General features: G+C 40.0%; 1 protein-coding gene across 1 annotated transcript in view; it reads right to left on the minus strand.

Moving 5' to 3' along the window:
- LOC122792761 overlaps window positions 1-12,357 on the minus strand; it is a 1,018,830-nt gene that overhangs the window by 727,110 nt on the left and 279,363 nt on the right. Inside the window, exon 5 of the mRNA XM_044060334.1 lies at window positions 10,249-10,336. Within this exon, the coding sequence (XP_043916269.1) occupies window positions 10,249-10,336 (88 nt within the window). The remainder of the gene's footprint in view (window positions 1-10,248; window positions 10,337-12,357) is intronic.

Raw genomic sequence — 12,357 nt, forward strand, 5'->3', positions numbered from 1 at the left:
GTAGTCGGATGGCTAACAGACGACATTTCTGGATAATTAAACCGAGAACTGAAATATTTACTGGCGAAAATATACCGACGACGGATAGTGCGCTGATTAAATAAAGCACAAAACTGAGAGCAAGGTATGTCGTGGTCAGGGCCTAGCCAAGGAATACAGTATGAATGAAAATCTTTATGAGGTATTTGCTTTCCACAAGTAATGCAATTATTAACTTTTACTGACATCGGTAAGGAGCAAGAAAAAGTTTCCCCAACGGGGTACTTCGCTTTAGTTGAAGACTTCTGTTCTGAAACTCAAATGAAAATTTCAGGAGTCGGCCGACCAGCACTTGCGAACTGCTTCTGCTTCGGGCACAGCACAGCAAGAAAGACTGATGTAATGGCGTCGGCTGCATGTTTTATACCCGACAACCTGACGTCATGGAAGAAGGGATAGCAACCAACGCAGGACCAAAGACTTTGTTAATCAGGCCAACTGAGGGCTACCTGCAAGCAGATAACCCAAATGTAATGACTGCAACAGTGAAACACAAAGAACATCTTAGGATGTACATGGGCCAGCTTCAAAGGCTTCCAGAAATACTGATTCCTGCAGAGAAGGGTCTTGGGAAGACCAGCCACCCTTTTGCTTAAGGATTTCAAGAATGTCTCCGAATGAGACATCATTGGGGTGGTGATCCTGGGGACCTCTCTCCTTCATCGAAATCAGTATCCTCAGTGACTGATTCTTGAGGAGAGTCCAAGTGCCTCCTTTTGCACTTCTTCCTAGGAACTTTCTCGGTGGGGTGGTCTGGTGAAATATCAGAACAGATTAGGATACCCTGTAGTCTAGAAGCTTTGAGCTGGCTGTCCCTATGGGGTACAATGTTGAGGATCACGGTGCAAAGTCATCTGAGATGTAGAGGGTGGATCCAGGGGGTAAGATCCATCTAACCTGCCAAAGCAGAGAACATTCTCTTCACAGCCAGTATTAAAAACACGTGAACCAAGTGGTTAAAGGCTGCCTCAATTTGGTCAGACTCTCAGTGAAATTCAAGATAACTTTAGGGTGAGGAGATATTCCAATGATGAGGTTGTGTTGCCCGTGAGTGATTTTATGGCTGCATGATCCGATATGGCAAAGTCCTTTTATTCGGACAGACGTCCCACTAGACCCAGGAGGGTTGGGAATTCTAGTAGGAATAGAGTGGTATTAACATATACAAGTGATAGTAGTAGGATTTGCAGTATTATTCGTAAAAACTGGCCAGTGTTACTGGCAGACGACAGTAGTAGGGGGATAGTTGGCCCATGTCTGTGGTTTAGTTTTAAGAATAGTAAGTCACTTAAGAGGCAGTTATGTTATGCTAAACGTGAGGCAAATACTGCTGGTATGTCAGATAGACTCAGTACATACCCATGTAGGGTATGTAGGGCTTGTAAGTATATTTCTTCTGATATGATTTTGGTCACCCTACTAATGGTTTTAAATTTACCCCTCATTTCCATGCTGACTGTACTAGTTCTAGTTTGGGATATCTGGCCCAGTGCAGGGTTTGTTCATGTTTTTATGCTGGGAAGACTATTTGCTCTTTTAAGGAGCGTATTTTGGAGCATACAGGTTACATTCATAATAAAGATCCTACCAGTGCACTTTATAAGCATATACAGGAGAATAATGGACATAGTTTTGGTTTCTTGATACTACAACTGGTCCAGCCGGATATTAGACGGGGTGACATCAACAATAAGTTAGTCAACTAAAATGCAATTGATCATTAATCTGTCTGCACATAGAGTACCAGGTTTGAATGAGCATGTAGCTTTAAAGTCTGTGGTGAAGGCTCATGCACTGGTTCATTGATTTAAGCTGTTCTTAATTGTTTTAATTGTTTTACTGGATGTATGATTTAAGAGGTAGTTTTTCTTAGTGCTATATTGGTCTGACGAAGTGCAGAGTATCTGCACAAAAGCGCTTACCACTTTTAATGGATTTTTTTTAGCTGTGTTTGGCTGCCTTATCTATTACTTTTTCTTCTACTCTCTTCACAACCTCAAAAGGCAGACCTCTCCAGAGAGAAGGAAGCAAGTTTCTGGCCCATCATCTCCCTCCTCTCCAAGAACAACCCATCTGAGGCGGAAGTTGGAGCCGAGCTGTCCAGTGCCCAGGCTCTAAGAGGAAGAGATTGCTCCGAAAACCTCGGCGTTGACTCTAAACTCCCGGACCAGACAGGGAGGCTGCACCCTCGAGAGTCATCCGCCTCAGAGCAAGTCAGAGTCTGTGCACTCAGAGCAGTATTCGGACCTGAAGAAGGTGCTCTCTCTGGATCCGAATCAGACTGACCCAAAACACTCATATCTGAGGACTCTAAAACAACAGGTTGGACAAGACAAGGAGGTGTAATGGGTAGAGTGGTAGATGATCTGACTTTCTGACCCTTAGGGGTAGGAGCCGTAAGAACTGCCATCTGAAATTGTTCCATGAAGAATTTCCTTATCATCCTCTCCACATCTGCTTCCATGAGACTCTTGGAGTAATGAGAAGATGCTAGGGATGGTGATTTGGAGTGCCTCTAAAAAAAAAAAAAGGAGAAGGCACACTGGATCAGACTGGATCCAAGCCAGGAAAATAAGTAGTCTTTTGTAAAGGTTTTGGATCAGAGAATGTACGAACCGGAACAGACTTGATTCCATCTGGTGGTCGGCCCACTCTACAATCTAGAGCTGAATGTGATCATGTTTAGGCGTGAAAGCGGCAAATGAGATCTGGGGGATGTTACAGGTTGGTATATTAAGAATAGGGAAGGGAGCTAGAGAGTTTTTGGAGGCCACAAGCTAGTGTAACAGCCGAGTTGGATTAGAGGATCAGATCCAAACCCATTAGTTGAGGAATGAATGAAAATTGATGTCATATCAGAAGATTAGTAAAGTACAAGTTAAACAAATAGAAACTGAAGTTATAGAATACCTGTGAATTGAAGGATTTAGTGTAGAAAGTCTAACACAGGTTATATTACAACATGATGGAACAAGGAGTCCACAGAGTAAGGAGAAACAGGTGGTGCGGAAGACAACTGAAGACAAAATACGGCCATGGGAAAGAAAAAGAGATTTAATATGGTGCAATAGTTATGCAAAGGAGAAAGCAAAACTAACCAATAATAAAAAACAGCAGCAAAGATATTTGAAGAGAAATATAGGCAAAGGCATACAGATATGGAAAATTTCACAATACAAAAAATATGAAAAACAAAGGGAGAAAGCAGAAAAGAGAATTAGTAATGGAGAAGTTAAAGAAATAGAAATTGAAGTTACAGATTACCTGGGAAGTGAAGGATTTAGTGTAGAAAATCCAAATCTGGTAATGTCACAGCATGATGAAACAATGAGTCTCCAAATTAAGGAGAAACAGGTGGAACAGGAAGTATGTGATCACTTGCCACATGAAAATACTCTTGAGCCTTCGGTAGGAAACCAGTACAAAAATTCAATTGAAGCTGCACAGCAAAGGAAGGAGCATGAAACAGTGGCAACTCACTAAAAGAAGAAGAAAAAGACACCTATTGAAGAAATAGATATGAAGACCCTGTGGAACATAACAGAAATGCTGAATGGATAGAAGTACAACAAGAAACAGTAAGATGTTCAAATGTACAGGATATGAAACAGGATGGTCTGAGAAATTGAAACAAAATTAAGAAAAGCTCTTAACTGGAAACCCCAGGCCCAGATGTAGTACCTAACTTCTGGCTAAAAGTATTAACAGCTTTCCACCAGGACTTAGCTGTGAGTTAAGACTACTTATATGTTCACCTGAACAGACACCAACCATGTTAACAACAAGAAAAAGGGATAGTCCTCCTTTACAGTGAACATGCAAGCAATCCTAAAAACTAGAGACCAATAACTTGCCTTCCGACGATGTATAACTATATACTGGAAGTGATACAGACAGAGTTTATAGTAATTTAGAAAAAAACTCAATAATAGCAAAAGAACAAAAGAGTAGCAAAAGAAAGTAATACGAAACAAAGGATAATTTGTTTTTAAAGTCATAATGGAGAATGGTAAAAAGGGAAAAAATCTAAGTATAGTATTGGCTAGTGTTTATAGATGTATAAAATACACTCTACATTGATCAATTACATTACAGTGACCATGAAGCAGCGGCAAACCACTCTGCAGCTAAGCCATGATAAAGGACATATTATCATCCCAAGGATAAAAATTCAAAGGTGTTGACTCTGTTACTGCTGTTCTTCTGTCTTGTCCTTAAATCCATTAAGCTGTCCCACTTAACAGATATGGCCAAGGTTATAATTTGGCTCCCAGAAACAACAAAGTGTAAAGACTTCTCATCATCTTTTCGTGAATGATTAAAAATTGTGTAGCTCATCAGATGAGGAGCTTTCTCAGATGATATAATGTTATTTGGATTTGATAAATGTGCAAAAGCAAAATTTACGCAGGAAATCAGCAGCACAAAGAAAAATATCAGTGTGGGATGGGAAAGGGATATAAAGGAACTTGAGCAGAAGGGAATGTATAAATATTTAGGAAATGATGAAGGATCGATAATAAAACATGCTGAAATGCAAACAAAACTCAGTAAGGAATATTTTAGAAGACTAAAATTAATACTGAAAACAGCCCTGACATCTAGGAACAAAGTTCAAGCTATAAACCAATTTACTCTTCCTGTTCTAACTTACAATTTTGGGGTGAGTGACTGGCCCCAAAAGGTACCGGATCAGTTATATAGGCAAACTGTGTCCTGTCCTGCTACCCTTTTTATATACACACATATATATGTATTTTATTATATTCTGGTTATATCATATTCATTTACTTATTTAGATAAACAGGTGAATAGGTTAAAACTAAGTTTTCTAACACAAATTTAATGATTTTAGCAAACAATAAGCAAAATGTGAAAAACATTCATTTCAGGTGGAGAAAAGATTTTAAGAAAAGTATCAACATTTCTTAAACAATATTCAATTTGTTATTTAAATAAGAATGTGTTGTGTGACTGGATGATGTATATGGGGGTGTGTTTGTGAATTAATTGATTGGTTTAAAACAGGAATGGTGATTTTTCTAATTTGAGTTCTGAAAAAGTCTGTATCTAGGATGAAAGCACTTAATTAAAGGAATAAAATCGACTACTCATACCATTGTTGACTGGTGTTTTTGCAAACTGGTGCTAATTAGCTGCCTAATACACCTAGGTTTTTTTAAGTTTTTTTTTTTTATTTATTTTATTTTTTGGCATTTGTTACCATGTCTTGAACTGGTATTCTTTGGATAGCATGCTGTGTGTGAGTACAGAGGACATGTCATCCAGTTCGAGTAGTTCCATTAACACGGTTGTTACCAGTGATGTGAACTTAGCAAAAATTGGAAGTGTTTAACCGCAAGTTGTTCTGTTATTCACCCCATTTGTCAACAACCAATCTGGTGAAAAGGGTGATAAAGTTGTAAATTCCAGGCAGTTAAGTACAGAGCCATGTGCTGGCATTGACTGTGTCAGGGAAAGAGGGACACCATTATCTACTAACCTCCCTGCAATGCAGAGGTACTAGTGTTGCATTCATGAAGATTTCTAGTGCAGCGGATATCAGATTGGAAAGTGAGGGATGTCACTTCTCCATGGATCACTGGCTTACAAAGACGATAGTTTTAAACAACAGGAATCTACAACTGAACGTTTTAATAAAATTATCTGAAGTTAAATACTTTTGAAAAGAAGCCTTCTAAGCTTCATGGATTACATCTGGACAATGAATTTTTCTTGGAAAGCATAAGAAAAGTACAACTGTGTCCCACTTAACATAATCGTAGATGTTCAAGTCAATCAGTGTTGAAATACTAATCCTTGGGACTTCCTGCTGTGCAGAAGCCTGTGACTAGCCCAATTTCCAGAGTCTTAGCATCATCACTAGCCAACAGATGCTCAATGACTGAAGTCTGGACATCAGGGTATAAGAAGGGAATCCACTGGTGCCATCTTAAAGTCTTTATAGGCTGAGAAAAGCAGTTTAATGCCTGAAGACAGCACAATCTCCCCAGCTGTCTGGTGTTGGTTATGAATGCAAAAGAGAAGGAAACATAAGCATAGTTGGGATGACCTGAAGGTATTATACATAAAAGCGGCAAATAAAGGTGGTCCCTACATAGATGAGAGGTAGGCGGGTGGGAAAATGTACCACAACACTGATCTACTCGAACATCAACAACAATTATGTAAGTGGGACACAACTGTATTATATTTTTTGTAATCAATGTTGTAGTACTAACCCTTGGGAAGATTCCTAAAACTAAAATAATATTTTGTAGAATGGCAGAAGCAAACCATGCTCTGGGCCCGGAAACCTGTCCTAAGTTATAATGTTTTGTAAAGGCATGAACAGAATTCCAAGTGGCTGCTTCTAGGATGGTATGAGTGGGAACTCATTTGAGTAAAGCAGTGGTAGTTGCCCGACGCCTGGTGGAATGGGCTCTAAAGTGGCCAGGTAGAGGCTTTCCATGATGTGTGTGACAGAACCTGATGCAATTTGCAATCCATTTAGAGATGGTTTGCTTTGAGACAGGGTTTCCATTTTTCCCATCTGCAAAGGATATCAACAACTGGTCTGCCCTGTCCTTAGGCTTTGTTCTGTCCAGATAGTACTTGATCGGTCTGTGAACATCTAGTGAGTGGAGAATTTTTTCCACTTTGTTCTGTGGGTTTGGGAAAAAGACTGGCAGATGGAAAGCTTGGTTATGGATGAGTTCTGATACCAGCTTGGGTGTGAATGAAGGGTTTTGTTCTGAAGGCTATGCTGTCATTGTGGAAGACAGCGAAGGACTCTGAGAGCTTGCAGCTCAGTCTTCTAGCCGACGTAACGGCTACAAGGAAGGTGGTCTTCCAGATAAGCAACTTAAGAGGTGCAAGCAGTAGCTGACTCAAGTGCGGCAGGGTTAATTTTTCTAAAACATAGTTTAGGTCTCATGCTAAAATGCAGTCACTTCTGGGAGGTCTCAAGTGAATCAACCCTTTTAGAAACAGTTTACGTGAGAGTGAGACAAGAGAGGTGGAGAAATCTGCAGGTAAGCTGAAACAGCAGAAGCAAAAACTTTTACTCTGGATTAAGAAAGGCCATATTCAAACAGATGTGAACGGTAAAGCAGTACCAAACTTGATGTCTGCCAAGTTGGGATAGTTTGTCGGCCATGACACCAAGTGGAAAATCTCTTCCATTTTGCCACATATGACTTTCTTGTGTTAGGCTTTCTTCCTTTCTTTAGAACAGGTTTGGTAAGGGATCGAGCAGGGTGTCATGATCCAATCCTTCAGATAGCTAGATTGAGCAATGCGAGGCTGGGGTGGAAGACCGATCCACTGATTTGGCTGTGAAGGTCTATGTCCTTTGGGAGCACGCAAAATCTCCCCTTGCTCAGGGCGAGGAGTAGAGAGAGAGAACCAATGCGACCAGTATCATGCTGGGCCTGTAGGTCCTGATCTTTATAATTACCTTCGGAATCAAGTGTAATGACAGAAAGGAATACAGGAACCAGTGGGTTCATGTGAAAGTGAAGGCATCTATCTTCCAGACTCCATCCTGTTGTGTTCTGGAGCAGAACCTCTGAAATTGTTTGTTGTGGAGAGAAGCAAAAAGGTCTATAAAGAGGATTCCCCACAAAGTGGTGAGATCCAAGAATACTTCCCTTTACATCATGCATTTGCTTGGATCTATAAGTCTCAGCTTAGGGAATCTGCGCCTGGAATGTACAATGGTATGACAGTGATCTCCAAGTCAAGAGCTAGCATACACATCTCTTTGGTAAAGCTGCAAAGTTGGCAAGACAAGGTCCCCCCTTGACTGTTTATCTACCAGATGACTGTGGTATAGTCTATCCAGATTTGCACAGTTCCTGGGCATAAATGTTGTTGGAAAGTGTTCATGGCCAGGAAGACTGTTAGTATTTCCTTTAGACTGATATGCAGTTTCCTCTGTTGTGGGACCAAATGCCCTACACCTTAAAGTGGACACCCCCAACTACATCTGAGCTGTCTATGCTGATGGAATTGCCTGTTTGAGGCAGCGTGACAGTTGCTCCTTGGTTCTTTTGCACGGTGTCATTCTACCATAGGAATTCCTTCTTGAATCATGGGAGCAAAGGAAGAAGGGCTTCCAAGGGCTGAGAGCGACTGAGTGACTGAGAGAGACATTATGGAGAAAGCAGTGACGTTTCCTCATGTGTAGTTTTGCTATGACAACAATCAGGATTACATGAAGCCATGTACCTTATGATCCTCAAAACCTCTGGTCAAGATAAGTAGTTTTAAAGTATAATTAGTGTGAATACTGCTCCTATTTAACTGTTGCAGATGAATTTGCAGATTATTTGATTGGTCAAAAATGTTTTACCAGACAGTATAGAGATTGTGATGTAAAGGATGTCATTTATGCATTAGTCCTTTTATTCTGCCAAGGTTTTTATGTAGGTAAAATGGAAAGACCATCTGGATTTTGGGTTGATGAACATTTGATCAATGTAATGCATTGTTTAAACATTCTATTGAAGCTTCACATGACGCATCTTTTAAATTTAAAGACACAATGTTGTCTTCTCTGTCTACACTCAACTTGTGGGAATTCGGATCAGACACCAGCCAATTCTGAAGTCTTTAGCCTGTTTTGGCTCCACTTCCCTTACTCATATATATCCCCGTTGCTCCATCAATTCTCCAGATCTAGTTTGCTGCCATTCATGTCTGCAGCTCGGTCTTTGGCTCTGCCTGGCTGATTCTGTTTCATCGAAGAAGTTAGCATAGGATTGGTGAAATCCTTCTTCCCTTACCCCATAGAATAGTGGTTAGGTTTAGGTAGTTTTTGAGGTTTTTTTAGGGTTAGGTAGTTTAGATAATTTCCTCTTCCCACCATTTTCCCATATCATAATCATTAGGTGCTTTGCTCTTGTTCCTTTTCTTGTTTCTCTTGTTTGTATGTGATGTGGTAGGACAATGAATAAAGGGTTTAAAAAGTGCATTTCCTGCAGGTACAAGTTCCACTCCAGGATGCACACACAAGCATACAGATTCAGTTTCACCTTACTCTTCCTCCTGTGGGAGGGAAGATAAATGCGCACAGAACTGCCTGCTCACCCCCATCCACCTACACGCGGACATGCACACATGCGTGTGTGTACACACACACACACACACACACACACACACACACACACACACACACACACACACACACACACACACACACACCTCCTCTTTACTTACTCCCCCTTCCCAAACCTGCAGTACTAGCCACAGCTACTCACATAAGAGTGAATGGGTGAATGACATCAAGGATGGCATTCACATTTTCCTCCAAGAGAAAAAATTAACTTATTGGAGAGATTCTCTGAACCAATCTGCCAAGCTGACCTAGAGCTGTTGCCATTCCTAAAGGACAGCACATGGCTAATTAGCATTAACCACTCACTCAGACTGCTGCATTAGCATGCGGCTTTCTCAGAAAGACTACTTCTTTGTGACAGCTCCTGCCATGGGAAAACAGTAGTAAGAAAGTGGTCTTTGAATTGGAAAGGCTAACCATGATACAGAAAAAGTCCATGTTAATGCTTCCACAGTGGGCGAGTCTTTCTAAATCCTGACCTATGAACCGAAGAACACACTTCAATGTGAATTAGGACACAGATAAATCTGTCAGATGTCACAATGCAAAGGACATACCACATTCAAATATACATGATTTTATACACTTCAGATAATCAGTTTTCAATACATAGAATATGTAACTGTATTTCTATAGTGTAGTCTACTTTACCCAGTAAACTTGCTCTCTATTCAGGTGACAGTTTTAAACTGTCTAACTTCCCTCTCCATTTTAGTCCCTGTTTATTTCAGCTCATCAACAAAGTCTGCCATGGTTTACTGAATAGATAATGTGAGAACTAAAAATTCTGTTAGTTCTACTTCCACAAGCAGAGTATGTTTCACTGACAGCTGAGGCTCTTGTACACCCCTGCCAAGATGCACTTAAAAAGGGTAACTAAATTCAGGAGGTTCACCGAAAAGCAGAACAGCGTGGGGCAGCTGCTCGGCCAAAAAGCAACTGTGATAAAAACTGTACACTGCCATTGCAAGTTGAAAGTTCCACTGTTCTTTGACTGAAGGGAAAACGAATACAGGTAAAATTAAAGCAGTTCACTGCAAAATTAACACAGCTCTATGATTTGGTTACAGATAATCAAAAGTACTAACCTTTTGCTGTTACTTTTTCAGATGCTGAAGAAGAGGTATAATCTGAACTGGCAAAGTTTTCAATTACTTTATGGTTATGAAATCGTGGCTGGGTGGAAAAACAATACAAAGAATTTATAAAAATTTACATAAACCTCCTTCCTGAGAAGGTTTACAACAAGAACAGTTAGAAATACAGTATTCTTACAAAGAGTTCAGGCATGTAAAAATATTTTGCTTTATCTAGTCAGAGCAAAAATCTCAATTTCATAATCACCTTTTTCAGTAGCCCTTACTACACGAAAAATTAACAAAATTAACATAATATATTAGTCCTTCCTCTTTGATACTCTACAAATGTGCAATTTCATAGGCTTGGTTGCAAAAGGTAATAAGAGATAAAGACATGACAGAACATCAATTTCACAAACCAAAACCGTACCTTATGCACTTACCGGAACAAAAGATTTCTTTGGTCTCTGTCTGGATACTGGAACTACAAGACGGGTGCCTTTTGCAATCTCTTGCAAAGGCAACTAATTCCTCACAACTTAAGCTCCTCGCTACAAGCCTACACATAATCTCCCGCTCCTGTTGCCTTCTTCAGATCGAGAATGCCAACATTAAACAAATAGATACATACAAAGAGACCATCAATAAAGAAAATTACACTACAATCCCTTACAGACCCTTCATAAATGACAATTTAGTAGAGGAAGGAAGGCAGGCTGTTTCAGTGTTCAGCCAGAGACCAAAGAAATCTAACAGTTCAGTAAATATACAACTTATGTATTTCTCACTCCAAATGATGATCTCATTCTAGAAACAAAATCAAGACTATAATGTTTAGAGCAAAGGTACACAGAGAAGACCAAGTAGTCACTACAGTAATTTCATCAAGTGGAGCATTACAAAGGAAAGTCATGGACGTAGTTTGAGCCCTAAAAGAGTGAGCCTTTGGGTGGACAGGAAGCTGTCTACTTGCTGAAGTATAAGGAAATAAAGTCCTAAATCCATTTTGCTAACATAACCTTGGAAATCTTTTGACCAAGCCTAGGAGCAGAAAAGCTAACAAAGAGTTGCTCATTTTTTCTGGAGCCCTTTGTGTAGTCCAGGTAAAAAAGAAGTTGTGTACTTAGCATAACGCTCCATCTGTATTGTCGATTTTTTCATCTCTCCTAACATATGGGTCCGGATCCGATGCATCGGATCCAACTCAGCTGTTAGCAAGCTCATGGTGACCAAAAAGCTCTTCGACACCTCTCCTTACTCACAATGCAACTCTCCCCATTACCTCAGATCTTGTTTGCTATAATTACATATATAGAGAAAGGAGAAAGTTCGGTACTTAACACACTGGAAGATCTTATAAAAAAGCATTTCTGGAGTATAAGGAAGATAAATCTAATCCTTCAGGTTCTCTTCTGTTCAACCAAGAAACCCGTGGCAGGGGGGATGAAGGGAGGGGATGTGAGGAGAGATGAAAAAAATTGACAATACAGATGGAACGTTATGGTGAGTACCTAACTTCTTCGTCTGATATAAATTTTTTTATCTCAACCCCGCATATGGGACCAAGTCCCCAGCTACCTCCGCCTCAGGTGGACTCAAGGGAGAATATTCTTCAATTATCCCACCAAAGGAGGCCCAACCCCTGGAGACTAAATCTAACTTGTAATGAGTAATAAAAGTATGATAGCTGGCACAAGTGGCTGCTGTGCAAATGTCATTCAAGGAAGCATTCCTTTGAAAAATCTCAGATGTGGCCATAACCCTGGTAGAACAAGCTTGAATGGATTTGTCAAGCTTCATGCCTTTTGAAGTGTAAATAAATGAAACACAACTAGAAAGCCATTTTGATAAAGTGAACTTTGGAAACTCGTAGGTCTTTCCCAAGGCCTGCAAATGCAACAAACAATTGGCTTGATTTCCAAAACTCTTTAGTTCTATGTAAATAGAAACGTAACTGCCTATGAACACCCAACAGATGTAGAATGTATTCGTCCTTATAAGTAAAATTAGAGAAAAAAACAGACAAATGTATAGTCTGATTTATATTTGCTTGAGAAACAACTTTGGGCAAGAAAGAGGGGTTGGTATGCAAAGAGACTCGAACTTTATGAAAAACCA

This window comes from Protopterus annectens, chromosome 2.part0, assembly GCF_019279795.1.
Source record: "Protopterus annectens isolate FY-2018-M chromosome 2.part0, PAN1.0, whole genome shotgun sequence".
Taxonomy (NCBI): Eukaryota; Metazoa; Chordata; order Ceratodontiformes; family Protopteridae; genus Protopterus; species Protopterus annectens.